This window comes from Halichoeres trimaculatus, unplaced genomic scaffold (genome assembly GCF_033239565.1).
Source record: "Halichoeres trimaculatus isolate MK-OKI-2021-1 unplaced genomic scaffold, fHalTri1.1 fHalTri1_scaffold_12, whole genome shotgun sequence".
Taxonomy (NCBI): domain Eukaryota; kingdom Metazoa; phylum Chordata; class Actinopteri; order Labriformes; family Labridae; genus Halichoeres; species Halichoeres trimaculatus.
This window is the reverse complement of record NW_027437190.1, coordinates 13,367,301-13,395,128: the sequence shown is the minus strand read 5'-3', so window position 1 is coordinate 13,395,128 and position 27,828 is coordinate 13,367,301. Positions and strand designations below refer to the sequence as shown.

The following is a 27,828-nucleotide window of genomic DNA, read 5'->3' as shown; positions in this document are numbered from 1 at the left end:
ATACAAACGAGTTTTGATGACAGTACTGAGGTAAAAATATTTGATGATACTGTAACTTTAAATAATGGACACATTTAAGTTAAACTAACAAATTTTCATCAAAAAGTGTACTTTTTAGAGGTGAGCTATGACAAATATTTATACCTCTGTTCATGACAGACTCAGAAAAAGTTCCAGAATTTTCCCTTAAAATTGATTTATGTCATTTGAATATATTGTATTAGCCCTGTTCGCATGTGTGTCTGCTTAGAACAAACCAAAAATGTTTAATAATACATGTATATGATAAGGTCAGTTAAATTCCCAAAAAACCTCTGTAAATTTCCAGTAACTTCTGAAAACCTATGGAAATTTTACAACTTTAAAAATTCCTGGAATTTTGCAACCCTATTCATGACACCTAACAAGTTTAGACAATTGACATGAATGTATGTGTATTTGTTTTGAAGCAGAGCTGCAACAAAAATGATTTTGCCTACTACTCTAAGTAAAAGTCTGATCATGTGAAAATTGTTAATGCATTTTTTCAGAGCCCTATGAGTCATGGCTTCCTTTGTTCAACCAGCAGTCTAACCCTAAGACTTTTTATTGACATCAGAAATAAGAAAGAAAAGCAGCGCGGTCTTTCATTTAATCAGCTGGAAACAGCTTATTTTTCACAGATCTTTCAAGCAGAGTGGTGTCAGGAAATCTTTGGAAGCGGGGCAAGAGAGAAAAAACAACAGTATCTGCATTCTGTATTGTCTTTACTTTTATTAGCAGTACTCTTGTTCTTGTGCATTAGGACACTTTGTTGCTCGTGTATTTGTTCTTAATGCCAGTGACACAAAGACTCCATTTGACCCAGTGCATCCATTTGAGAGCTAAGAGGGAAACAAGGGCACCGTGCTAATGCACTAAACACAGGGAGACAAGAGAGGGGCTGAGCTAATGCATCATGAAAAGCACAAAAGGCAGGTCATTAAAAGTGCACTTAAGAAGAATCCTAAAATGTCATATATAATGTCAAGTACTGAACATCAAACCTGTGGTCGTTTACATTAGCATATATATCCCTTATATGTATTTTATGCACACACACACAATCAGGTTTTCCAAACCCTGTTTTTTAGAAGACAGTAAAACATCTTAACCAAAATTTATTTCCCCTCATCATGCTACTTTGACGGAGCAGCCAGTGTTCTGATGCAGAAACACTCGACTTTGACACTTTCCTAAAGTCATTAATTCATAGCTGATCTTAAAGTTGTTGAGGAGTAATTTAAAACTCCACTTTAAGATGCACACAGATTATCATTTTGTCATTTGAATATTCCTGAAGGACTAAGGAGCTGCCATCATTGATTGGCCTTTCACTATCAGAACATGTCTCAAAGAAATTTCTGCTTATGAAAACCCTCACCAGAAATGTCTGCAAGCTCAAAACTTACCAGTGAGGATGCAAATAACAGCTGTAAACTGTTGTCCTTGCTTCATCAGTTTCTTATTCAGTTCAAGTGCAGCACATCAGCTGCTGTGTTTCCTCTGATGTAACCCTTTAACGGAGTCATATGACGTCTTTGAGGATCCTGCAGGTTGCAGAACCAATGGTTCAAACTGTGGTCTGGTTCTTCTGACAGGGAATACAACAGTAACAGTTTATCTCTTTTGTTCATTTCTTCCCCTCCTGGTCATAAAAGCCCAGAAACTCCACCTCCATGTCGTCACTGTCCTGAAAAAGTTCCATAAGTTTCAGTAAAGAGTCTTCAGAGCAGTCCTTTGGCTTCCATTGTTCAGCAGGAGTGTCCATTTTCCGTCTTTTGCGCGTGTAAACTTTCACCTTCCTTTTAATTTTTCGAACTGGAGAAGAGTTCAGCTCTGAGGGTATTGTTTTTTCTTCTTCTGAGTTGCCTTCAACAACTTTGTTGGGAACAGTCAAACTCAGAGACAAGTCCTGCCTGTCCTCTGGTCGATGTGTTTTTACAGAAAGGCTTTTTGAGGACTCTTTGTCCTCTCCATGCAAACCTTTGAATTCAGAGGATGAATTCCTGTCTTGACTTATAAATGGTCCTATTAAGTCAGACTGACAAACTCCAGAGGGAGTAGATGCAAGCGTTTCACCCCTAGGTGGGGCTATTTCCATATCAGAGTGAGAAATCCGAGTCTGGCCCGCTTTTTGAGCACGAGAAGTCAATGAACTCTGTCTGCATAGTTTTTTACGTCCAAGAGCTCTGTGTTTGGATTTGTCTGAGGAAGAAAAAGAACTCTTCCTGTCCCTCCCTCTGCTGATCGGAGGAGCAGAAGTACAGACTGGTCCAATTTGTGAAGCGAGAGCTGAATGAAATCCCTTTTCTTTGTCAATATTTAAATGCAGTTCTTCTTTAAAAGTTTCTGTGGTATCCAGTCCGTCCTCATTCTTTAGATCAGTTTTCCCACATGGTCCACGAGCAACCAGAAGAGAGGAAACACTGCACTTTGGTCTGACAGGAGAGAAGACAACACAAGATGAGCAGAAAGAATTTGATGAGAAGATCACTTGATTTGAAAGATTCACCGTTCACTCATTACAATGCTAGAGATTTTAAAAGAATCAAAGAAATTACCTTTTTACTTGAGTTTTGAAGTGAACTAAGTTGCAGGAAAGAGTAGAAACTAGTTGGTCCACCACTAAATACTTGTCACTTTTTGCGAAAGCTTTATGGTGGTCACTCTGTAGATGCTTCAGGAAAAAGAAGAAAACATTGCAAGTGAAATAACTGATAACTACAGCATCATTCAGCTCTCACTTCTTACACTCCTAGAATAATTGTAATCCAATCAAAGCAAGATTACCACACACTGAACCACAGTGCACAAATCATTACAATACAACACCAAACCAGAACTTTTGCAGTGTTAATTTGACAAAGACTCAAAATAAATATCTGTCAACTCATCTTTTTCAGATGAAAACTAAATAAAAAGTCAGATATGATGGTGAAGACTGTGACGAAATATATGGACAGCAAGAAGAGCAAGAAAAAAAGGAAAGGTGAGAAATAACAGAAGAAAAGCATAACAGTCTGACGCTACCACATGAGCCAAACTTAATAACTTTTCATCAAGATGAGTTCACGGGATGAAAAAGAAACTCCAAATGAGGAGGATGAAACAAATAAGGCAAGATGTAAGAGAAAATACAACATTGCCCTCAAACCATGATCCAAGTTTACGTATCGTTATAACCTGAAATTGTTTAATAATAGTATGATGTGATGCCACATAACTTAACAGGTAAACATCTCTGTCTATAGCCCCTCAGCAGCAGCAGCAGTTACACAGAACTGATACAAGTTTGCAGAACTTTACACAATTTGCAGGACGTTTTCAGAACAGTGAGGTTGTTTACATTACATTTGACTAGAATCTGCTGATATTTGGTCGACTAAAATTAGACTTAGACTAAAAGGTTTCAAATGACTAAAATATGACTAAAATTAAATGGTGTGTTATTCAAAAGACTAAGACTAAGTCTGAATTTGCTGTCAAATCAACACTGAACTGTTGTTTACAAATAAATGAAAGTTTAAAAACTTCATCTTCAAATAAAAAAAAGACAAATGGTCATTCTGTGACTCATTTTGTTGATGTTTATGACGGTATTGTCTCTCTACAGTCGGTTTAAACTCTGTTTTTAAACGCAATTTATACATAAATAAATATCTGTATGTCATGATACAATGTTTATTTCACAGTAAAAAAAGTTTTGTTTTCCTTTGTGGTATCTTACCATCGTGAGGTTCTCATATTTGATCAGACAGCACTCGCAGTAGCCGCCTCGCTTCTTGTCCCTGTTCTTCTTTCGGGGGTGCGCTCTGTCTTCACTGTTCCCACAGAAGTCCAGAGGTTGCACAAATAAAACAAGGCCCAGATGAAAACAGTTTGTGTCTCTGCATTTTTAACATGTTAAACTCACAATACAAATCACAAATAAATACATCGTTTTTAAACACTGCCAAAAATTATTCTGGATAAATGATTTTCTTCCCTCGTATTTTCAGTACCTGTGTCCTTGCTGTTTGTTCACAGGAGGATCCTTGTACTCCAGACAAAAGGGACTATAGGGAGGAGGAGTCTTCAGGTTGAACTCGGGCATGTTTGGCATTGTGAGGTAGATTGGACGGTAGTGTCTGAAGTTGGTGAGAGAAATACTGTCAATGAAAAACAACTCAAAGACAAGAAGCGTCTTATTTTTGTAACCTAATGTCTCTTACCTGCTGGAGTCCTCAACCTTGATGAAGGGTCTATTGATCCTCCCTCCTCGAAAAAATGTAATTAAGATGATTATTTAGTGTGAACAAGGCCTCAAAAAACATTTAAACTCTTCTGTCTCAAGTAAACAAGCAAAAGGATGTCAATGATTCAGTGCCAGAAGTTGAGAAAAGTCATCTAGATCCACATAAAGTATTTACCTTTGACTTTCTGTGAGCTGTGTTTTGCTGCAGACTTAGCCTTAACCTGTTAAGAATGACAGAAAAAGCATTTAAAAATCTAAATTTAACAGTTTTTCCAATGAAAACAGTGTGTTTTTGAAAGTGTAAACTTACAGTTGTTTTAGCTGCAGTGGTAGCAGCAGGGTGGCTGCTCAAAGTCTTTTTTTTCTTCTGAACATAGGCTAATATATCTGCAAGTGCAACACAAGTAGAAAATATCCCATTCAATCAAGTTTTTGATAACCTTTGATAAAAATGTATCAAATGGTTATTATGTAAAAAAAACGGCAACGTCTTTTCAACATACCATCTAAATAAAGGATTTTTACACCCCACTCCAAAGCATTTGACAGGATCTTGTTCATTTTCACCCTCTCCTAAAAACAAACAAAAGCACATGAGCAGAGTAAACAAAAGAGGGAATAACAGTTTCTCTCTGAACTCATTAGTCTGGATTTCACAAACCTGCTCTTTCACCACTTTTTCCACCAAAGACTTTCCCCGACTTGTAACACGCTGCAAGACAGGGACAGAAAATTTATATCTAAAGCATTTAGAAAAGAAACACTTTGAAGGAAAAGAAGGGGCACAAGTTAAGAGACACTGAAAAAAATATAACGTGAGATTTAGAGCAGACTCACAGTTTCTGTTTGTCCCTGAGACTTGTTTTTGGTTGTGTCCCCATGACAATTGGGCCGGTGCTTGTTTGAATGAGCGTGAGGCGAACTCGGTCCAGAATCTGGGCTGGGGACTCGAGAGTCCTGTCTGAGGCAATGCACGTATCTAGCCTCCCTCTTGTTGGACACCAGATACTTTATTTCTTTACTAAAGAACTTCTCTACCATCTGAGACAAAAGCAGAACAAAAAGTAGGATAAGGATTCAAGAAAATCTAAACAATACAAAAATAAATTTATCAGAAGTAAAACAATTGATTGCCACCAACTTAATGTACATGTTAAGCTGAGACAGAAGAAATGGAGATTTGTGAAAATTTCCCTTACCCCACCAAGTTCTCTGATGTCTCCTTCTAATCTCTCTGCTGTCTTGTTTGTTGGCAAATCAAGGTAAAACAATTTCCCCGCAAAAGGTTTGACTTGAGCAGGTTTGGTTTGGCTTAGCTTTGCCTTTGCACCTCCAGTGCTATGGTCTTTACCTGAAAGACAATCAAAAATGGGTGTTAACACAGGAATAAAGGGTGTCCAGTAGTAATTAATCTGATCTCATCACATACATGATATTGCATTTTGATTTGTTTTTTTTGTCACCCTGTTTTTAAGCATTACTGTTTCCAGTATATTAAAATAAAATATAAATAAATAAATAAATAAATAAACAAATGCAGTTTAGGGCTACCTCGGTAAGACACGTCACGCACAGTACATTTAAATTACAGACATGCGGAGTGTTTGAGTAATCGAGACTATTTATTTTTCTAATCAAGGTGTAATTGTTGTTTTAAATGATACCGAAAATGACGTTTAAAGATCATTATATTAACCAGTAGATGTAATAACCGGCGATTAACCTGATCCCATATTTTTCCATTTGTCCCCCTAACACACAACAGGCTAACATGTTAGTAATATAAAGTACAACTCAACTATAACTTACCTTGTAAATGGGATCCCGTGTTTTTCTGGATGCGTTTTGGCCTCATTTTATTCTCTTTCATTGAGATAAATAAATGTTTATACGGCTCTTCTGTGTCCAGTCAGCATGCTCCAGGAAGTAATGTTTGATGTACCCGTTTGGTAAACAAAGCAAGAAACGTGTTTATAAAGAGATAGGTCCGTATAAAAACACGCCAGTAGCATTAAATATGTTGTTGATAGAGTCTCAACGACGTAGTCTGACCAACAGTGAGTTTACTGAATTTTCTCAGTTAAAAAGTCTGTTTCGTTTTTCAAACGGACGAACAGTCGTGTCGGTAGGCTGTTCAACTCAACTTATGGAGATTAAAACGTAATATTTATAGCTCACATAGTGCATAACCGCGTTTTAACCACAGGGTATCCATTGGAAATCAATTCAGCAATATTTTGCCAGAAGTTGTGAACTTTTCAGGCCACTAATTCACCGAAGGTGTCTTTCCCGCTTTAAATCCAATACAAGGGGAAGCGTACGTTGCCATGCCGAGCCCTTTCTGTGGACACATGCACAAGGTAATTTAAAAGGAATAAGTTCGCGGTCAGTGGGTAGGATGGCTTGTTAGCTGTGTTACTTTAATAGCTTAAATCAATAAGAACAAGCACGTATTTGATTTAAGTTATACGTTGCACTGCATTGCTAAGTCGTCCGGAATCTAAAAGTTGGTTGGGTGTTACGTATGGCTTTACGGAATCGTGACAAACCTGGCAACTTCTGAAATAGGTAAATGCACTCTGTGTGTTTGAATGTGATGTTTCCAGACTCATTTTGAACTTAAATCAAATGGGAAAAACATGAGAAAAAACCAAGATAAAAAATCGATTCATTAATTTCAAACTAAATTTGACGAGATATCGGTGTAATTTTAATTTCCTCATCTAGTTCATTGCAACATAAGTTACAAGAATGTGCTCCGATGAAATCAATATTACGTTACTGTTATTATCATGTAATGTTGACTAAGCTAGCAACCTCTATCACACGTGCTAAAGTTATGCTTTCCGTGTAGAGCCAGCTCGACATAACAGGAGCAACTGACATACTTTCGGAAAGCCCTAAAGCCAGAGAGGGGTGGCTGCATTCATGGGAGATCTCACGGAAGCTTGGCTGTTTTAATAGATCGGTCGTTAGCTAAACTAAGCAGCTAAATGAGGTTAGCCAGAGAGTTGTTGTCGTCTTTATCCAGAGTAATATTAAATGACAGGCAAGCCAAGCCAACATTTCACTAGCTTTATGTTACTCCGACTTTTATATAACACACTGTATATGTCCAGCGTCATTTTATATCTTGTTTTGAGAAGACAGAATGAGTGGCCAAAGTCCTCCGTCTGTAGCCAGTGATGGCATTACTCCACTCCAACAGATGGTGGCGTCCTGCTCCGGAGCCATCCTTACATCTTTGTTCGGTGAGAAAACCAAGCTGGTTACATTTCCTATGCATTATTTGGCTTTGAATCAGGCTCATGTTGTACTTATTTAACTAATGTGGTGCATGATCTTTACAAAGTTGCTTTTCTAAATATGTTTCTTTCCAGTGACCATTAGTGTATCCTACAAGTTTACCTGCGTTTAACCTACAAACTTGAAATTTCGTAACAATTTCATAATCCACCTGTTTTTAGACCTATTGCACATACAGGCCTAAGTGTCTCCTTTTTTCAGTGACTCCTTTGGATGTTGTGAAGATCAGACTGCAAGCACAGAAAAGTCCCTTCCCCAAAGGTAGGATTAGTATGAGTGATGTTACTCTAGTATCACGTTAAAAAAACACGCAATGTGAAGTAACTCATTTTATGTTTGCAATGTCCTTCAGGAAAATGCTTTGTCTACTGCAATGGACTTATGGACCATATATGTGTGTGTGAAAATGGCAATTCCAAGGCCTGGTACAAAGCCCCAGGTCACTTCAATGGCACACTGGTGAGAATTTCTGGTCACATTTCAAAATAAATCTTTAAAAAGTCTAAGTGCACCATCAAGTTATGAAAGAAAACATTTGATCCTTTTACATGTTTCCTACATTGATTTTAACCTCTGCATTCATACAGGATGCCTTTGTAAAGATAATTCGCAATGAAGGCATAAAGTCATTGTGGAGTGGTCTACCTCCAACCCTGTGAGTTGAAGTCTCCTGTGTCTCTTTAGTTCTTATTTTTTCACTCTAGTCAGCCTACACTCTCATGAGGCTGACTCATTGTGTCAATGCGGTCGGTTGGAAGTAATTTCATCCATAGCTAATGTACTCATTAAGGCTGTGTTAGTTTCAAATGTACATATCCGTGGCAAACCACCCAGGATTTTCTCCAAGGCTCATAACCAAAGAGTGATTTATGTTAAGAATATGGAATATGTGCCAAAAAGATCATGTTCGTTAGTTTATGTGTTGTTTTGAGTGTGATTACTTTTTCTATGCCCAGACTAATTTTTGCTGGAAAAGTAATTTATGCATACATTACATGTTTGTTATCTCTAGTGTGATGGCAGTCCCTGCTACAGTGATCTACTTTACATGCTACGACCAGCTGTGTGCAGCACTGAAGCTCAGGATGGGAAACCATGCTCAGGAGGCTCCTCTTCTAGCTGGAGCCATCGCAAGAGGCAAGTGAACCACTGCTAAAAAAACTGACTGAAATTACTGGTGCTGGTGGTTGAATTTCTTTGTGATTTTTAAGGGTAAAGATTCCTTATTTTTGCCCTGCATCCCTGAGTTTGTACATTTGGTCTGATACTGTAACCCTGTCTTGAAAGCACATAACCACATGTTTTACCACATATTTTATAGCGACAAGCAAGAATTTATTAAAAAGAGGACAAAAAGTGGTGTGTGAGGATACAGCAACAGCTTGTTTTCATCTACAGTCTGTTTTAAAGTACCTCCTTGTTTCTCCTGCAGTGGGGTCAGCAACAGTTATCAGCCCCCTAGAGCTGATCCGTACAAAGTTGCAGTCTCAGAAGCAGTCATACAGAGAGCTGACTGCCTGCATTCGCTCAGCAGTGGAGACAGAGGGCTGGCTGTCTCTGTGGAGAGGTTTGGCACCTACGTTGTACAGGGACGTGCCATTCTCAGCCATGTATTGGTACAACTATGAGAAGAGCAAGAGTTGGCTATGTGAACACTACAACACCAGAGAGGCCACATTTACCATCACCTTCTTATCTGGAGCACTGTCTGGCTCTGTAAGTGCATCTTCAAACCATTCTGTGTAGATGATGAAGTTAAGTCAATTAAGCAAGTCAAATAACTAATTTAGTAATCACTACATATATTTTGTTTTTTGTGGTTTTTGTTTTTTTCAGATTGCTTCAATTATCACATTACCATTTGATGTTGTCAAAACAAGACGACAGGTGGAGCTGGGGGAGCTGCAAGCAAAAAACTGTAAGCATGGCATGAACTAATCTTTAATGTACTTAGTGTAGTGAGAGTTTAAGACATTTCAGTAACTTTTTTCTTAATCCAGTTTGATTTTTTTTAAAAATTGTGTTTTTTTACTGATCCGAGTTAGCTGGTTTCATTGTAGGCTCTGGGAACTATTGATGGGAATCTACCTTTTCAAGCCCCCTGTGTCCAAATCCTAGTCCTAGTTCAAGTCACTAAAGTAAGAACAAGTCAAGTCCCCCTAACATAGCATCTTTGTTCTACTGACAGCAAGCCGTATTTTTGATACTTAATGAAAATCTTGTAAAAATTAATTTCATCGAACAGATTTAAAAACACAAGTTAATGCTGGGGTAGATGAGCTCACCTGACGGATACGTGGGTTATTACTGTTGTTCATTATTTTATCTGTTGTGGTCAGTCAATGTTTACTCCTCAGCCGACCAGACTTTGAAAAGATAATCCCCGCTTTCATTTTTCAAGGCTTGATTACTGTAACTTTCTTCTCCCTGGTTTGAATAAAAATTCTCTTTCTGGCCTCCAACTAGTTAAGAATGCAGCAGCTAGACTTTAACTGGTTTGCGTAGACGGCATCACATCACTCCAGTTTTAGCCTTGGTCGTGGCGGTAGGCAGTTCAACTCAACCTAGGGCTCCAGTTTTAGCCTCCCTACACTGGCTTCCTGTTAGTTTTAGAATTGATTTTAAGATTTTATTGATTACTTTTAAAGCTCTCGTAGGACTTGCTCCGAGCTACATTCAGAGCTACTAATACCATATGAGCCACCTCGCAGCCTCAGATCCTCTGGCAAAGGCCTCCTGGTCGATCCAAAGTCGAGGCTCAAAACCAAAGGTTATCAAACTTTCTCCATCAGAGCTCTTTGACTTTGGAACGACTTGCCAGAGGAGATGAGGTGTGCAGAGTCAGTCACTTCCTTTAAGTCACTTAAAAAATCTCACTTTTATAGACTTGCTTTTATGTGATGCCATCTTATTGTCCTTTATCTTGTCTTTTATCTTGTATCTCTTTTTTTCTATCTTACCTTTGTTTTACTGTTCTGCTAGCTTTTTTATTGTTTTATTTCTTGTTCATTATTTCGTCATCGCTGTTATTAGTTTATTGTTTTATTATTCTGTTAACACTCTTAACATTGTCTTTTTATATCTGCCGTCCTATTCTCTGCTCGCACTCCCTTTATTGCCTTTTATTTTCTTTTTCTTGATAATTGATGTTTTAAACTTTTATCTTGGTCCTCATGCTCTCATTTTATTATATTGCATGGGTTGCCTGGGTTCATGGGTTGTGTGAAGCTTGTTTTCGTTCTTTTGTTCCGGCTGTCAAAGCACTTCGTAGACTTCTGTTTTTAAAAAGTGCTATACAAATAAAGTTATTTTTATTGGTGCACCTGTCTTCACAGTATCACACCAGGTCTCCTCTTCCACCTTCAGTGTGATGAGCAGGATTTTGGCACAGGACGGCGTCACCGGGCTGTTTGCAGGTTGATATTTCTGTGTTTAATCATAGATTTACCTCACTTAATGGCACACATCATGGCTCCTCTGACCTGCTGCCTCTCTGCCAGGTTTCCTCCCTCGGCTGATCAAAGTGGCTCCAGCCTGCGCCATCATGATCAGCACTTACGAGTACGGGAAAACCTTTTTCCGTAAACACAACCGAGAGAGGATGCTTGGGTCTTTGCAGACCAGCAACACCTGATAGTTCTCCAGTCACGATTCACCACTACAACCACTGCTGGAGCACAACAGGAATGAGGAGGCTTATGTTGCCAAAGAAGAAACACAAGCAGAAATGGATTTTAAAAAAGAATGAACTGTGTGATCCATTTCTACGTCAGAAAATATATTAGATGATCAAAATATATGAGAAAAGCTTTTATTAGTGATTTTTGTAATTTAATGTTCTGTCTTCACTTCTATAGGTCCTGTACGCACAGCTGAAATGAAATGTTATCAAAAGCTTGTTGATGCATTTTGCAGCCAGCAGGTGGCAGCCACAGTTCTGCAAAGTGTTCTTTGTACTGAATCACGTGCATTGTGCCTGAAGCCCCTACATCACAGATGTAAGCTTGATCTTTATTTTACTCCTGTGTGTGTTTGTGACAGTCTGAGTCAGTGTTTGGGTAAAAATGCTGTCAAAGGATCTCTGTTTTAGCACTTTCAGTCCAGTTCCTTAAAACTTAAAGTGTGTGAGATAGAAAAAAAAGCACCTAAAGCAAAGAATGTGCCATCATGACAACACTGTGACGCGATGAGGGTTTGACCCTATGAGACTGATATTTAATATTAGTTCAGCCTTTTCTGAGAAACGTTGTCTTCCACTGGCTTACACAAGCTTGTTCCACACACCTGTTCAGTTTTGACAAGAAATATCACGTAATGTCACTATTAAACATGATTGTTTAAATGAGTGGAGTTTATTCAAAATGAAGCATAAAAAAGCAAAGAAATCCATTAAAACAAATACTGCATGGCTGTGCAAACGACTGCTGCAACAAGCTGATGGCGAAGTCATGAACTCAGTGTTGAGGTATGCAGCTAGTCACCAACATTACAAGTCACATTATACTGATACTCTGTAAATACACTCGTTCCTCGTCAAAAAAATCCAGCTGTTGGGAGATAGACCCAAACAATCCTGACTCAGATCAGAAGTCTGAGTGTTTGGAATGATTCACTTCCTGTCAGCATCCATTAAAAAAACTGCGTTTGATGGTTTAAAGGGAAAAACAGCAAGTCTGTCAGATAGAGGTGAACTTTAAAGTAAACCCAGAAATAAGAGGTGGACATTAATGCTAGTGGTCATTACCTGAGAACAAAACTGTGATACTGCATTATGCCCACTGCAGGCAACAAAATACCGCATAAGTGAAAACAGTGAACACAGACACCCTTGAAAAATGTGAGAGATCACCAGATTGAAGTGGAAATACAGAGCATAAATAAATTCCTGCTCTGAGAAATAATTCAGAGGCAGCACAGAACAAATTTAACGATCATTTCAGCTGCAGGAAAGAGACTAACACTGAAAGCTGTTTTCTTTCTTTTAAACTTCGATCTCAAACAGTCATTTTCTCTCAGCGTGCTCAGATCTCCTGTAAAGCTTCTCAATAAGGGAGAAAAGAGAAAATGCCAACTCATCATCATCTTCTCTACACTGTAATTTGATGGGGTCATTTTTACGCCAATATACTGTTGTTTCAATCTGTTGCCAAGATTGATAACATCAATGTTATTTTTAGGGATAAAAAGATCAGATAAAACATGAGGAATGAGCTGAAAACTCTCTTAAATGTAAACATTGTAAGACATTACTGGGTTTTGTGGAGCTGGTGTGCAGGTCATACCAGTCCAAAAAACATGCAACACCACATTCTTAGCAGGCAGTCTGGACTTCCATCTGTTAAAGCTCTGGGCTCCATGAACAAAAGATACGTCTACACACAAAATCAGTATCACCTACATTTAGAAAGTTCTTGGTTTGTTTGGCCCTGGTGCTTGTGTGTTTATTTCCTTAAGCTATGAAGGAGTGATGCCTGGGCTGCAGATCTCTGTCGTGGGGCTGGCCAAACACTCGTTGGACCTCATGCCGGTCAGAGACTTGTAGCTGACGACTGACGTCAGGGATCCACACAGACCCCTTAGAGATGGCGTTTCTTCTTTACCTGAACAAGATGACACATGTCTATAACTGCTTGTTTTATAGAGAGAGGAAAACAGCAGTCAGGTGAGTGCCTACCTTGGTCTGGCCAGTGTGTGCTGCTGGCCGGTCGGGCCTCCGGGCTCAGAGTGTGTGATGGCTCCAAAGAAGTTTGGGAGAGGCTCATGCCCACAGACAGCTGCTCCAGACTCTGAAAGCTTTTGCTACAAAGAAAGAGAGGGAAAAAAAAACTAGTATTTAAAGTGACCAAGGTATCAGTAATTAGTTAAACAATAAAACATTGTAAAACATCAGATGGGGGCAGTGGTTTGGTTTAGTAGTTAAGTCAAATGTCCCATGTACACCGACTATGGTCCTGGAATGGACAGGTTTAATTCTTATCCAAGGCTCTTTGCAGCTGCCCTAGTTTCGTACTCTCGTCTGTCCCATCCTTTGAATGAGGACAGAAAAGCTTAAAACTAAAGAAATGGCGCAAACTAGAAAATCAGTTTTTTTCCTTTTCTCTTCTTTTCATAAAAATTGTAAACTGGATATAATTTGAGTTTGTGGGCTTTACGGAGCAAAAACTACTGTATCCTGGATCTCTGGGCGTTGACCACAAACCAGAGAAACTTTTTTTTACCACAAATAGAGAAACTTTTTCTCACACTCCTTTATGTAAATATCCAAAAATTTCTATGACTTAGGTTGTCTTTGTGGTTTAGGACCAGTAAAACAGCTAATAAAGATTAATATGTCAAAAATTTAGTACACGATTAGACTAGAAAGTTAATATTATAGTGGAGTCACTGCTAATGCGAGCCATGGGTGACCAACTGTCCGTCAATGCATGCTTATATAAACCACAACAGTGTCTGGGAATGGGTGGTTTTGAAAAATGAAATGAAAAATCCTCTAAAAAAAATCCTACCAAAATAAGAAAACATCTGTAGTGATGTTATTGTGTGAAAAAAAATATTTCAACAAGAACATTTTCCTCAAATTGATACTTTAAACTTATAATTCGATTTTCTGACTAAAAATGTTTAATAAAATGTTTGTATCTGACAATATAAAAGTTTGCTAAAGGCCAAGACTGAACTAAATTCTGAAGCTGAAGGACTCATCTACGTACTCCTCCCACTGTCCCCTGCTTTTCCTGTACAGCAGTGTATCCAAGGCAACAGCGTTGGCATCCAAGGCAACAGGAGATGGCCACTGATTGGTCAGATGGGCCGTCAGCTCCTGTCTGGACCGCAGGTCATTGTTCTTCAGTACGGTCCTAAAGAAATACAGACAGCACGCAGAGTTAGAGATAAATATGAGACAAAATCAACTGGAAGCCAGAAATTAAACATAAATGGACGATAAGCATTCAGAGGATCTGACTAACAGCTACAGGTCTTTCGCTTTTATTTGGTTTGTAGCTACTCTAAAATATACAGCGGTGACAACAATACATGAGACAGTGTTTCACTTTACATTCAATCAAAGTGAAAGAAAAGACACACAGTGTGTTGGTTTGAACTTGTCTGTCAGAGCTGGAGCTCCTTATGTAAAGGTGTAGTCCACGGCTGCCTCCAATGACCTGTCTCTCTTTGGTTGTCTCGTTCATCAAAGGCAAAAAAAAAAACCTTCAAAAAACATAAAAGTGTTATAAAACCCTTTGTTTTTGTTTAGTTTTTTTACTCTAAGCCTTTGATTTTTTGCTCTATGACTCTCTTTGCTTTTTGTATTCTCTGTGGTTTTGTGTCAGCACTTGGGTTGGGTTGTTTCCAAAAACTGTGTAAAACTACAATAAATATAGAATATGATGATCTGAAAACCGTGAAACTTTATGTCTAGTGAATGTAGTACAAAGCAAATAATTAAATTTAATTGTGTTAGGTTTTTAATGGGTTTATTTTAAACTCAATGCCAGCTTCACATTTCCTGGAAAGTTTGGTTAGGGTCATGTCTGAGACTCTGCTTTGTCACCTCTTCTTTTAACAACTCTTATTCATTTCTCAGGCAGTGAAGAAACACATTGGTGATATTTTGAAAGTGGATTTTCCTTTATGTAATGGTGCTCAGCTGCACAGGATCCTATTCTAATGATCATTATGCAGAGTCTTCAGCTGCATCATGTGATATTTTGTAAAATGTTAGACTATGTTTCATGTCTTCTCCTGTCTTGGCAGAGGCTGCCATGGAAAGCACCTATCATTATTTACTAATCTCATTCACAGACTGATGACACAGACCAGTGAGCAGCTCAGGGTTAGGTGTCTTGCCCAAGGACACTTCCGCAAGTAGACAGAAGGACCTTGGATTAAACCCCAGCCTTTATCACTGAGCCACAGCCTGTCTTTGTGCTCCTTCACGTTAATTGTGGGTCATCATGTGGGTGGTTTTGGTCGCCTTTAGGTAGAAAAAGATGAAATATTATTTCATTAACCCACACTTATATCAATCAATATATATATATATATATATTTATCGATATACATATTCAATATTTAATGTGGTTTTTCATCAACAAAAAGGCATCAACATGCTGAATAGTCATTGGACAAGACACTTAACCCCAAAGCTGTCAGAGCTGTGAATGAAATTAGTTGAAAATGACAGGATCTACATTTGAGAACATCCATTCAGTCATCGAGTGCAGCTTTGATCCTACAGATCGTGACACAAACCCTCTTGACAGACTTTGACGCCTAAACTGAATGAGTGCTCAGTCGTTCCCACTGATTAGAGCTTTAATGGGAAGACGCAGTGCTGATGCAGTTTCCTCTCTCGGCTAAAAGCAGCACAGACTGAGAACGATTCAACAACACATAAATGACAAACCACCTGCAGCCTCCAGGAGTCACACAGCGTCCTGACTCCTGAATGTCAGACTCACAGCTGGATCTGCTGCAGAGTTTTCCAATGCCTTAACTTGCACACCTTCATTGACCTCATACAACACACACACACACACATAAACACACGCTGTTAATCCTGAACTCACAGCTGATCCTGTAGCTCCAGCACAATGTATTCAAGCTGCTCTTTCTCCAGTGTGTGTGAGAGATGTGCGTCTGCCAGGCTCTGTTGAAGAGCTTTGTTGTGGGACACAGCCTCTGACAGCTGGGCTTCTCGTAGACGGACCAGCTCTTCTAGGTAACCCTGAGACAAACACACAGATAGACACAGAGTTGTTTACTTGTTTGTTTTCTGTTGTGTCCACAACACGTCTTTTTTTTCTCTGTTGTGGCTCATGAATAACTGTAGGGCAGAGTAAAAGCTGAAGCCACAGAGGGAAAATTATAAGTGCTGTATAAGCAAGCAGCAACATCAAGCTGAATCTGCGTTGGTCTGTTTCCTGCTGGCATTTCACACTTTGAGCCTCTAATTTTCATACAGACATCAGGCAAAATGTCACATCAGCATAAATTACCAACTGTTTATTCACACAAAAATAGCCCAGACACACAGGTGCTACCTTCTGTTCCAGCGCCATGCGATACTTCTGCTCGAAGCGCTTGCACTTGCTGACCAGGTTGCTCTGCTCAGTAAAGATGGAGGCGGCAGTGGCCGCTTTGTCGGGGGTGCTGCTCTCACTGCCGCTGCTCCCCAGTGTCCTCATCTCCTCCTCATCACTGCTGATGCTGTCTGCACTGCACACAGAGCCAAACCTGTGTTAGTCCACAGTAAACCAAAAGCTTCCTGCAAAGACCTAAAGTCTTTGCTTTCATAGCTGAAATGTGATTTTTTTCACAGCTCTGTTGTTGATTTTTCTTGAATACAAATCAACTGGCTTACTTCTGTGTGAACTTTAGGTAAGGCGTGTAGTCGATCACAGCAGGGCAACTCCCATCCAAACCCTCTCCTTTCAGACAGAAACTAAAGAGAGACAAGGTGGTCAAATCAGTGTTACACTCTTAAAAGGTAGGAACAAGGGGATTGTGCAGTTTCAAAAGCTGAACTTTACACCCGTCTATACATAGTAAAATCATCTTCATCTTAACCAAGCTATAAGGTACATTAGAAATGACAATAATCTGTGTTTTCTAGAGAAAATTTGTTATGAGTGTATTTCATGTTTATGAAAAGTGTGCAACAGGGAGGACTGGAGATCTGCAGGATAAAACAGCACAACATGATTGGCACCTGAAGTCGATGGTGTTGAGTCCGATGAGTGTGTCTGCTAACAGCCCAGCCTCTTCTCCCAGCATGATCGCGCCGTCGTCATAAAACCTCCTACAGTTGACACATTCACACATTATTAAACACATTTTTTCAGCTCATTTCCCTCTGGGGCTCGATTTTAGAGATATGTAACTCAGACCTGGTCGTTTTCAGGTCCCTCAGAGCAGATGAGATGTATTCTGATAACCTCTTCTCCATCAGGACCACGCGGATCCATGCTCTGCCCTACACACACACACACACACACACACACACACACACACACGCACACACACACACACACACACACCACACACACACACACACACACACACACACACACACACACACATACACACACACACACACACACACACACAAAGGCAGCTCAGATTAGAAACAGGTACCACCAATGAAACTCAAATCAGGATTACAAAAGAGGCTAAACGCTAATGTCTGCAAGCTAATAGACTGTCAATGAAAATGTTATAATGTTATAAGTAGCTGGTTCAGGTTATCATCACAATTTTACAACTGCTAATGCTTAACATGCTGTGGCTGATTCTTGCCTGGTTATCAAAGTGAATTCTATCCATTCAAAGGAGAACGGTTCGACACAGGCTGTGATTGACTGTTTGGGAGATTATATGACAGAGCGACAGCTTTCCAAACATATTTCCAATCAATCAGTTTGGTTATCGTGTTACATTTTGGGTCAGTTGTTATGTTTTGGGTTTTATAACGTTTTTTTATTACATTTTGGGCTCTGCATTTTTGTTACATTATCAACCAGTTGTTACATTTGGGGTTTTATTACATTTTGTTAGTTGCACTTCAGGTCGTTGTACATTTTGGGGGCGTTGTTGCATTTTGGGCTCTAACGTGCCTAAGGTAAAAAAAATGATGATAAACTTGTTGCATTCAGAGACACTTGCCCCCTCATATTCAGTTCATCGTTCTGTTTCCATGGGAGTACTGAGATTCAGGATGTGACTCCTTGAAGCTTGCATGCTTTGTGTTGTGCTGACGCCTCAGATTATATTCTCAGGCAACTGGAACAATTTTATTGTTTGGCCTGTGTACACATTTCTCGGTCCATTCTTCAATAAGGATGCAGTTTTTCTGCATTAACTTTCCATTTAAGGCTCTTTAAGACTGACTCTCTACGCTTTTAATATACTTAGAAGGCCTTTCTCCTGCAGGTGTTCTCCACAACCTTTGACATTTGTCCATCACCATTTGACTGTGATTGACAGTTTGGCAGCCTCACAAATATGAAACCTAAAATACTGCCATCGCCCCCTAGTGGCTAATTGCAGTAACAATAATACAAGCATTAACGCCAGCAAATACTTAAAAATAGCATTAACCTGGAATGAAAATTAACATTTCAAATAATGATCAACAATATTTATTCTATTTATTTCACAAGAGCATCTGGCCTTCATAGTGTCTGTTGAAAAGTTGTGGTCATTGAACAAATGTAGTTAATGTCCCCTGCTTTATGTGTGCTTGTGACTCGTTACCTGACCCCAGGTGTTGAGATGGAGCTGATCTGATTATCTATGTCACCACCACATGTCAGAATGTGTTTTATTGTTATTAGTTTAACAGTTTATGTTATATTCAGGTCCCAGGAAAGTGATGAACTGGTGGCACACAGATCTAACAGATCCACTCGCTCTTCAAATCCAGCAGCTTGGCTAAAAACTAGCTTCTAAAAATAGACAGCCTGTGTGTGTTTGGTCACCAAGTGTGCGTCTGTGTGTGAGTAATAGCGCCTTGTTGTCCCTTCCTGCAGCCTGACTCCTGAACAATATTTGCTCCTGGTGTTTGTTCAGTCACCCTCAGGTAGGACTGAGTCATGTTTTAAGCACGAGTGTGTTTCCGTCATTCTTTTTTGACAGTTTGATCTCTTGCAGGAAAATGCAAAGAAAGATAAAATCATAAAACCCCAGCTTCAGCTTTGTGAGACAGCTCAGGAAACACGAGCACCTGAAGTGGTTTAAACTGCTTGAATGTCTCGCATTTTGTGGCAAAACCCAACAACAATTCAAATTCATCATCATGCAATCTATTCTATTAAAATGATTAAATCTGATCCTGTGACAGCTTTATCCTCACTTTGGCTCTCGATGATCGCACGTTCTCCATGCTCTCGATGCTCCGGATGCAGTTATGTGGAACTTTACTGCAGGAAACTTTTATACAATCCCAGAAACTTCGAGGACTCTCATAGCCAAACCAAGTCGTCTGACCTGAGAGAAGGAGAAAGAAACAAAGATTTCAACAAGATTTAATGTTCTCTTTATACTTTTCTACTGCTTACTATCAAACAAATGTCCAGGGAGCACAGCTGTGGGGCTTAGATCCCCAGAAATCATCACAGAAATCATGCACCCAATGCTGACATTACTTAAGAACTGCTGCATAATGAACCAGCCTTGTGGGCGGAGGTATGAAGACACAAATAACCCAAACATCCTCCGCTCATTTCCAGCTGTTATCACACATCATTTAGCTCTTCTTACACTTTCCTACCAGCAATCCAATAAACTCAGAATGTAGAAAATAAATTGGCACCCCACTCTGCTTTGGCTTTTACCTTTGAGTCGGTGGCTGAGGATTTGCTCCAGGATGGAAACAAAGTTAATGAACTCTGGAGACGTGTCATCTATTGTCTCAAAACAGGAGCGGTCGAGCAGAGTCTTCACTGAAAACCTGTAAAGAACGAGAAGACAAAGTGGGCATTGAGTCATTTTTGGGGGCAGGCGCTTAAAGGGTGCGTTCATGGGTTTCAAACTTAAAGGAGAAAAGAGGATGATGACTGGTGGCATCATTAGAGCAGGAGAACTTAAAACTCTTTTAGAGTTTGACACATAACAGTCCAGATCTCCTGCCACAGATACTTCATCCTTTACTACCTTTTCTTCCTCATAATCTGCATCCGGACATGAATACTCCTTTAAATGATTAAGAGAATTATTCATATTTTACCCTCAAATATTAAAACTCTTGGTTGTGTCTTGCCTATTATTTTTTATGTTTGCTTTCAAACTTTACTTTGATTTTGATTTTAGATTATATTAAAATTTAGGAGGATTTTTTTATGTTTTTGCTCATATCCAAATGATTATGTGTATATTATGTTGAAAGAGTACATAGTAACAGAGTAACATAAGCCTCATCTACCCCCACCCACCCCCTCACCCCCCCACCCCCCATATTTTAAACCTTTGTTTCAAGAAGCGGGGAATAACATCCAGACATACAAAACATAGATCAACAACATCTTTCTGCAAATATAATAAAACGTAAATTTGGTACAATAGCAGCAAAAAAAATAATAACATAAAAATACACTTTCAATCTTAAAAATACATTACTCTAAACATAATCTACTACAGTGACAAACTGTATTTAAAAAAAAAAATAGAAATAGTACTGTATAACTACGCTACGTTAGCTACTACGTTACTACGTATACTCTTACAATATTCTAGCAGTATTGTTTGTCTCGCTATAAGAGATGAAAACACAATTTCTTGTTTTTGTTTAGCATTTAGAACATTTAAAAGTATTTCAGTGGGGACACCAAAGATGGCTACATGAGAACATGATTGCAAAATGTGCGATCTGAGCACTGAAGACGTAGTTTTAAAGTATCCATCCCAATAGTCATGCAGCTCTGGACATAAGAAGATCATATGACTGAGATTTCAGGGAGTATTGTGGTATCTACTACAAATTTCTGGAGCTTGTGAATATATAACTGAAAGCCTGGATTTGGAGAGATGGGCTCTGTGCAAAACTTTAAGTTGTATGAGATTAAGCCGAGCACACATAGTGGTAGATTGGACTCTATCAACAGCTGCCTCCCAGCATCCCACACCTCTCACTGCTCCCAGCTCCTGTTCCTACTCAGCTTTAGAGCCTTCAATTTGAAAATAACTTTGTATTTTCTTTGTTACTGAATCCTTCAGTAATGTGTTGTGTATCAGTCAGTTTCATGTGTTGTATTTCTACCCCGGCCTCTAAATATCCACATTAATAAAAGGGTTTTTGATGTTGTCACTGTCTTCTCATAAAAAGACATGGTCTCCTCTGTAATGAGCCTGTGATTAATACTTGTGATAAAATCAGCCCTACGATAGTCATGTGCACTGACTGACTCAAATCCAATTAAAACTAATTAGACAGAAAAGGGAGTTAATGGACGCGGCTGCAGCGTGTCAGTGTGTGTGCTGTGCATACAGTGCCAAACTGTGTGTTGCTTTAACATTAACTAAATAATTTCACTTTGTATCCCTTTATCTGGTTGCTTAGCATCACAGCCACCACAGAGTGTAGTGCATCCTGTGAAAGGATGATTTTATCTTGTTCTGAGAACATGATTTTAATCATATATTTCTCCATAACTTTGTCTTTGTCTTTGACTTGCTTTGACTTTGTCAGTCACCCCTTCAACTAGAACAGATAAAACATTGAAACTCACTTTAATTACTCCTTCCAACATCCCACAATGTTAATCTTAACATTTCATGAACCATTTGTACATAATTATTTTATAATTATTTTGTTCCTTTTCATTAAGGGAATTAATATGTTTTTTTGGCTTCTGACCCCTGTATTTTAATGCCACGCTTATAGAAGAGAGAAGTAAAATTCAAAGGACTCCACAGTGATGTGTGAACTCCCTTGATTCAGATTTCAAACCCTGCAACAACAGCGTTGAACATGACACAGACAGCGAAGGCACAGACAGCGAAGGCACAGACAGCGAAGGCACAGACAGCGAAGGCACAGACAGCGTGACATGTGACACAAGAAATTAATAATAACAATAATAATAATAAAAAATAATAATAATAATAATAATAATAATAAGAAGAAGAAGAAGAAGAAGAAGAAGAAGAAGAAGAAGAAGAAGAAGAAGAAGAAGAAGAATGCATTGTATTTAAATGCGCCTTTCAAGACACTCAAATTACACAGGCTGCGAAATCTATAGCTGACTCTTACTTTAGGTTACTATCACAAAAAACAAACACATATGTTAAAAAATACAGCAAAAGTAAACATATTTACAGCCTGGTACAAAAAAACTATATGGTCTGAATAGTTCATTTGACCAACAGCACACATTACACATGGGCTGAGAGCTGACTTGACTGACAGGTGGGCATGCTGTAGCTGTTAGAGGGAAGACTTAAAGCTTATCTTAGCTCTGCTTCTTTGCCTCACATTAGCTTGACAGAAGTTAGGTTAAGACAAACATTTTCAATAGAGCCAACAGGGAAAAAGGCTCCAAAAATCTTCTTTAGCAGCTGGTCAGTGTCGTCGCAGAGACTACATGCACATATTCTACTGTCTATGATATTCAGTTACGTCAGGGGTAAGACCTCTGCTGCTAACGCGGTGACATGTAAAAATGCTGAGCAGGGCTCCAGTCCCAAGCAGACAGGTCTTTTCTCGCCCTGAAGGCTTCATGTTGGAGTCCTGCTCAGCCTGTTGCAATTCTGATTGACTCAGTATATGTTATCCTATCACATATCCAGTAAAAGAAAAGGGTAATAGGGTCCCAGACTTGTCTTACAAGGGATGCCTCTAAACATGAAAGCAATGCTGACTGAGTCAGCATTAAAGATAACTATCTGCAGCAGAAGAACGTTTTGGGGCACAGAGGTGGTTTGGAGCATTTATCAAAATGTGATGCTTGTCTGGACACAGTCACTTCTGCAGAGAGATGTCTCTGGAGTCATTAACTTTACTTTTGCCAAGTACAAACAAATACAGATACACATTACCCAATTTTCATGCCTTTGATAAAATAAAGTCTTGGCATAAAAAAATTACCAGCAGTATTGATCAAAAATGTTTCAGTATTTAACTGGTTCAGTGTGCAAAAACACAGAGTAGACTTTGCAAGATCACTTGTACATTTCCAGAGTCTAAAATAACAATTATTGATTAGGTATGGATACATTTTTACAAAGAGGTAAAGGAGAGAAACATTTATGAAACCACAAAAGATTTTATGCCTGCATAATCTCATATTTTATAGTTAAAAGCTGAAAGTGAAGCACTGATGCATTAACCCTGGAAAAACACTAAATATTTGAAATGGGTGAAAAAAATGTTGCTGATGACATGTTTTTAGATGTGTGCTGAGGGAGCTCATGCTACACTTTGTTTAACAACCAGTAGCATGGAGGTGAGTGAGTCTGTACACACTCAAACTGTGTGAAGAAGTATTTCTAAACCCCATGAAAATCAATCATCTTCTAAAGATGACATGCCCAGCAAACAAGGGTGAAAAACAAGGAAAATGTCTCACTTTGTCGCACATCATGTGGAGTAAAATCTCGCAGCTAACTTTTCAAAATAATCCCGATTCAAAATCTTTTGATTAACTTTTTTTTTCTTGTTAGTAAACACAAATTTAAACTGGGCTCCTCCTCCTTGGCTCAGTGCCAATGGCAGCGCACACCCACAGCCTCAGACTGTGACTACATGTTCACTAGCCCAGAAACCACCTGCAGCATCGCGTCTCTAGGAGGGAGAGACTCAAGAGCTGTGCACCTGACTTGGCATGTTAGCTAGCAAACTGGTATCTGAAGAGCCAACTCACATCGCTCTTCGTCCCCAGCTACTCTCCAAGTGGCCAAAAGCGAGCAAAAGTCGAGTCAAGCTTCACCCTCGTTCATTAAGTAACTTGATCTGTTTGGTGTTTCATCTCACTTTGGTTGTATTTTTTTCTTGCTCTGTGCTACATCCCCTGTCAAAGCCACTTGGGATAGCTTCTTCCACTCGCTAATCAAAGTCACTGTGATTGGCTGATGAAACTACGCTTACTTCCTGCCCAGAAACGTCTCAAAACAACAAAAACATTAACATACAGGCTGAGGAGGGGGTCTGAGGCAGACACAGACACTGGCACACATATATAGAGGCCCAGAAGTGACAACTGAGCAGGATTATTCCTGTAAAAGTTGACATTTTATTTTTTAGAAAAATCCTGCAGACTCTACCTTTACATTATAATTTATGTTTCACTGATGTCATCAGACCCCAATGTAACAACAGAATAGCTTGTCTTGTCAGGCCAAATCATGAGAAAATAAAATTTCAAGATGATATCCATCAGTTTTGGTTGGGCATTATTTCCAGCACTTAAAGCTATCTAGAAGAAAACAAACACGTCTGAGACCTCAGTCTGCCTTTCTTCAACTCCTGTGATATTTCATCTTCCCCTTCTTCACATTTGTCAGTCAGCCACCAAGTTTCTCACTCCCTTTCCCTCCTCCGCTCAGCCTTTGCCAGTCAGTCAAACTTGATGTCTGGTGTGGAGGCAGAAAGAGGTGAGGACAGGACAGACCTGGTACTGAGCAATGAGCACGAGTGTAACTCTTCCTTATATCTGTTTAAAGAGACACTAATGGAGGAAATCATGCCTAGCACAGCCACACGCCCAACGCCTGAAAATGACATTTGTTCTTTTGTCAGTTTCCTGACTTAGCAGCTCAAGCTAGAGGTGGATTATCAGGATTTTTGTCCCACTTCTTCACTTCTCCTTTAACCTTTTGCATCTCTGCTGTCCTAAATGCACCACAGGGATGTAGGCGAGAAACAGATATCTGCCAGCAACATTTAGAGGACCACAGATCAATATAATAACAGTGCCACAGAAGAGTAGGAGAGAAATATGCAGGTAGCATGCTTGTGCACATAAACATCCAAAACATGTTTAAGATCACGTACTTGTCCATTTATTCTGAATTTAGAATTGGGTGGAATTTTCAAGCGTGTGCTAAGGGACACGCTTTGGACAAATTTTGAATCTGAAGTCTTTAGGAAACATCACATTTACCTGATTTTAATCGTTAAATCAGATAAGAAAGACTAACATTTCCTTTTTGTTTTGACTGTAAATCCAAATTCTTGGGGAGGGGGTGGTGAAGGGATGGAGGATGGACCCCTGGCCTCAGTATTTGTGCAGTCCTTGACTTGATCCCACACTGAAATTCTTATGAGGGTTTTTTTCAAAATGAAATGTAATTTCATGAATGATTGATGATTATGATGATGATGGTGGTGGTGGTGGTGGTGGTGGTGGTGGTGGTTGTCGTAAGGGAGTAATTTTATGTGTGTAAAAAATATCGAGGGTGTAAATAAAACGTGCAAAATACTATGGGATCAGGCGATTGAGAGACATTTGTGATAGTATTTCAATGCAGCTCGTCCATCACGCACGCACAGGATGACTTTGGTCTGTTTGCACATGAAATCATGTTCCTAAAAAAGATGAAGTCACGCGGTTCAGTCCTGCTCCTCGAACTAACCTGAACCACGCGCCTGACAGATCAAACCTGCCGTTAGACATTCAGCTGCAGACACTGTTTTTTCATCCTCCCTATCAATGATAGAAAGAGTGAGGTATCCCCACCTGCACACTGTCAGCAGGTTCCTCCTCTCCACTGCAGCGCTCCTGCCCGCTCCCCGCTTGCGATTGAAATGGAGCCCCACGCCGAGCGACGCCATCCCACAGCCCGTGTCCTTGGCTGCGTCCAGAAGCTCCGCTCCCTCCCCGAACAAGAAGCAGCAGCAGCAGCAGCAGCAGCAGCAGGGCAGGACCAGCTGCCTCCGTCACCACTGAAAAACACACGCTGCTCACATGAAGGAGCGGGGCTGAAGCTGAAGGTGGGGAAGACACCAACACCACTCAATCAAATGTGATGGGACTTCCGGCTGGTGGTGTTTCAAAAATAAAAGCCCGAGTGACATCGGTGTTTCTGCTACATGCTCAGCATCTGAATCTAAAAAAGATTTAGTTATTTTCACTTAAAAAAAAACAAACAAACTGTTGATTCAGTTAAGTATAATTAACCTGTTGTTTTGACATACACGATTTGTTTTACGTTGGAAAAAATATGAACAAAAGTGTCACATTATTTTCAATTTCTTTGATCATTATTTATTTTATTTCACGTTTTTTTTTCTAAATAATATGACTACACATTTTTTTATTCAGGGAGCGGCTTTACATATATCTTATCAGCTGACATCATAATCATAAATTGCACTTCCAGTTGCCTTTATATTTGGTCTTAAAGGAAGGCATCGCCCTCTAGTGGCCCAAAGAAAAGCACATGCAAGGTTATTTATTTACTATTTGCACTCTAACATTACAAGCTATTTGAACACTGTTATTCTCTTTTCCTTCCTGCTCTTTGCTCCTGTCTGTGGCAGAGACTCACGTGTACAATCTTGGATCATAATTGTAATCTTATCTGTCTGCTTGATACCAAATGTTGACACCTCAACTGAGAATACTGTTTTATAGACAGACAACCAAAAGCTACAACAGTCAGAAACTCATTGAGCATATCTTTGTGTCCAAATGTCAAAATGTTGTGTATATGTGTGGACTTCCCATCACCCACAGAGAAAAGTAGTTAAGAAAGTAGTTAAGCATTGTCTCTAGTTAACTACTTTGACAAACAACGTAGCTCAAAGTTACAGTATCACCTGCAGCTAAAAGACACACACTCACATGAATGCAGGAAGACAAGTGTTTGACTCTGAAGATCTCTCGTGGGAGGATCCAGAGACCACTCACTGACAGTGTGACCTTTATACATACTCAAGTGCCTTTTTCCTCACATGACATTATGAAGGATGCATACTTATTGATTAGTTTGTGTATACATGAGTTGTTCCTGTATACTTGGAGATGACTACTATTGTTTATCTTTTTGATAACCACTCATGCTCTGACATGAAGTTGTACTATTTGCTGAGCAGCATGTACTTGGGTTGTTAAAAGCGTACTGCGTGTGATCTAATTTTCAGACCACGTAGACAAACAGTAGGAAGTGTGCAGCAAACCTATGATGAACCCACAGCGGTGATATTTTCCGTGCTGACTGTGATGTGTTGAAAACCATCTCTGAAGGAAACACATGACTCTGTTGTAAATGTGATGACCTGCGTTATCTATAACAGTGATAAGAAACGTGATGCTGTCAAGAGCCAGGACTAACAATAGAGAGTTTCATCTACAATATTAAAACTTCCTGTGGCTCTTAAACAGAGTGCTGTAGCCTCCTTCTCATGACTGTTGTAAGTATTTCATAGTTTTTAATTAATTACTTTTGCAGAAAAAGTAACATGGTAGAGGAATACATGACTCAACTGATGGCACAGGTTGAAGTCTGTCTTTATGACAGACATGATAATATTACTCATGGGATGTCAGAGTTCAGTAGGAGGTTATATTGTGTATTTTATGTTGTTACTCAGCAAATAAACTCATTGTTTAGTTTTTAAAGGTTCACAAAGTTCAACTTTAATAATTCACAGATGATGATTTGCTGCCTGTGTTCCCTGTGTGGTAGTTGAATGATATACTTACATTTAGATTTAAGTTGGTAGATACTTACATTTAAAGCACTATTTGATCTAGTAATGACAAGAAACATACTTTAAAAAAACAATAGATGTTGTGATGTCATTATTTTATTATACTGTGGCACTAAAA

At 39.2% G+C, this 27,828-nt stretch overlaps 3 protein-coding genes across 4 annotated transcripts; 1 reads left to right on the top strand and 2 right to left on the bottom strand.

Moving 5' to 3' along the window:
• Positions 1-623: 623 nt before the first annotated feature.
• dbf4 (DBF4-CDC7 kinase regulatory subunit) lies at positions 624-6,604 on the bottom strand. 2 transcript variants are annotated; one of them, XM_074682580.1, is made up of 12 exons: positions 6,065-6,604; positions 5,455-5,606; positions 5,093-5,296; positions 4,917-4,967; positions 4,759-4,828; positions 4,566-4,642; positions 4,431-4,476; positions 4,233-4,278; positions 4,023-4,148; positions 3,749-3,842; positions 2,583-2,698; positions 624-2,459 (listed from the first exon to the last, which is right to left on the bottom strand). In XM_074682580.1, exons 1-12 carry the CDS (start codon positions 6,123-6,125, stop codon positions 1,652-1,654), a joined length of 1,851 nt encoding a protein of 616 aa, XP_074538681.1. In that variant the 5' UTR covers positions 6,126-6,604; the 3' UTR covers positions 624-1,651. The 2 variants fall into 2 exon arrangements, with proteins under 2 accessions (XP_074538681.1, XP_074538682.1); XM_074682581.1 differs by having other exon boundaries at positions 4,233-4,275.
• A 364-nt stretch (positions 6,605-6,968) lies between these two features.
• Positions 6,969-11,869, top strand: slc25a40 (solute carrier family 25 member 40). Its single transcript, XM_074682585.1, has 10 exons — positions 6,969-7,253; positions 7,402-7,506; positions 7,763-7,822; positions 7,914-8,020; positions 8,149-8,216; positions 8,574-8,698; positions 8,994-9,277; positions 9,398-9,479; positions 10,897-10,977; positions 11,062-11,869. Exons 2-10 carry the CDS (start codon positions 7,407-7,409, stop codon positions 11,193-11,195), a joined length of 1,041 nt encoding a protein of 346 aa, XP_074538686.1. The 5' UTR covers positions 6,969-7,253; positions 7,402-7,406; the 3' UTR covers positions 11,196-11,869.
• Positions 11,870-11,914: 45 nt separating this feature from the next.
• Positions 11,915-26,026, bottom strand: rundc3b (RUN domain containing 3b). The gene is made up of 11 exons (XM_074682584.1): positions 25,735-26,026; positions 19,897-20,012; positions 19,416-19,549; positions 17,452-17,537; positions 17,274-17,363; positions 16,926-17,006; positions 16,606-16,780; positions 16,132-16,289; positions 14,272-14,418; positions 13,236-13,360; positions 11,915-13,161 (listed from the first exon to the last, which is right to left on the bottom strand). The coding sequence occupies exons 1-11, from the start codon at positions 25,827-25,829 to the stop codon at positions 13,016-13,018; spliced, it is 1,353 nt and encodes a 450-aa protein (XP_074538685.1). The 5' UTR covers positions 25,830-26,026; the 3' UTR covers positions 11,915-13,015.
• Between the last annotated feature and the right edge of the window lie 1,802 nt (positions 26,027-27,828).

Excerpts from the sequence above, each read along its gene's own strand:
- dbf4 (XM_074682580.1), bottom strand. The coding sequence starts at position 6,125 with ATGAAAGAGAATAAAATGAGGCCAAAACGCATCCAGAAAAACACGGGA. Across the intron at positions 4,643-4,758 it reads AAAAATCCTTTATTTAGATG|ATATATTAGCCTATGTTCAG; the intron begins GTATGTTGAAAA and ends TTGCACTTGCAG. Across the intron at positions 4,279-4,430 it reads CAGCTCACAGAAAGTCAAAG|GAGGGAGGATCAATAGACCC; the intron begins GTAAATACTTTA and ends CATTTTTTCGAG.
- slc25a40 (XM_074682585.1), top strand. The coding sequence starts at position 7,407 with ATGAGTGGCCAAAGTCCTCCGTCTGTAGCCAGTGATGGCATTACTCCA. Across the intron at positions 8,021-8,148 it reads GTCACTTCAATGGCACACTG|GATGCCTTTGTAAAGATAAT; the intron begins GTGAGAATTTCT and ends GCATTCATACAG. Across the intron at positions 9,278-9,397 it reads CTGGAGCACTGTCTGGCTCT|ATTGCTTCAATTATCACATT; the intron begins GTAAGTGCATCT and ends TGTTTTTTTCAG.
- rundc3b (XM_074682584.1), bottom strand. The coding sequence starts at position 25,829 with ATGGCGTCGCTCGGCGTGGGGCTCCATTTCAATCGCAAGCGGGGAGCG. Across the intron at positions 13,361-14,271 it reads AGCAGGGGACAGTGGGAGGA|CAAAAGCTTTCAGAGTCTGG; the intron begins GTACGTAGATGA and ends CTTTCTTTGTAG. Across the intron at positions 13,162-13,235 it reads CACACACTGGCCAGACCAAG|GTAAAGAAGAAACGCCATCT; the intron begins GTAGGCACTCAC and ends CATCTTGTTCAG.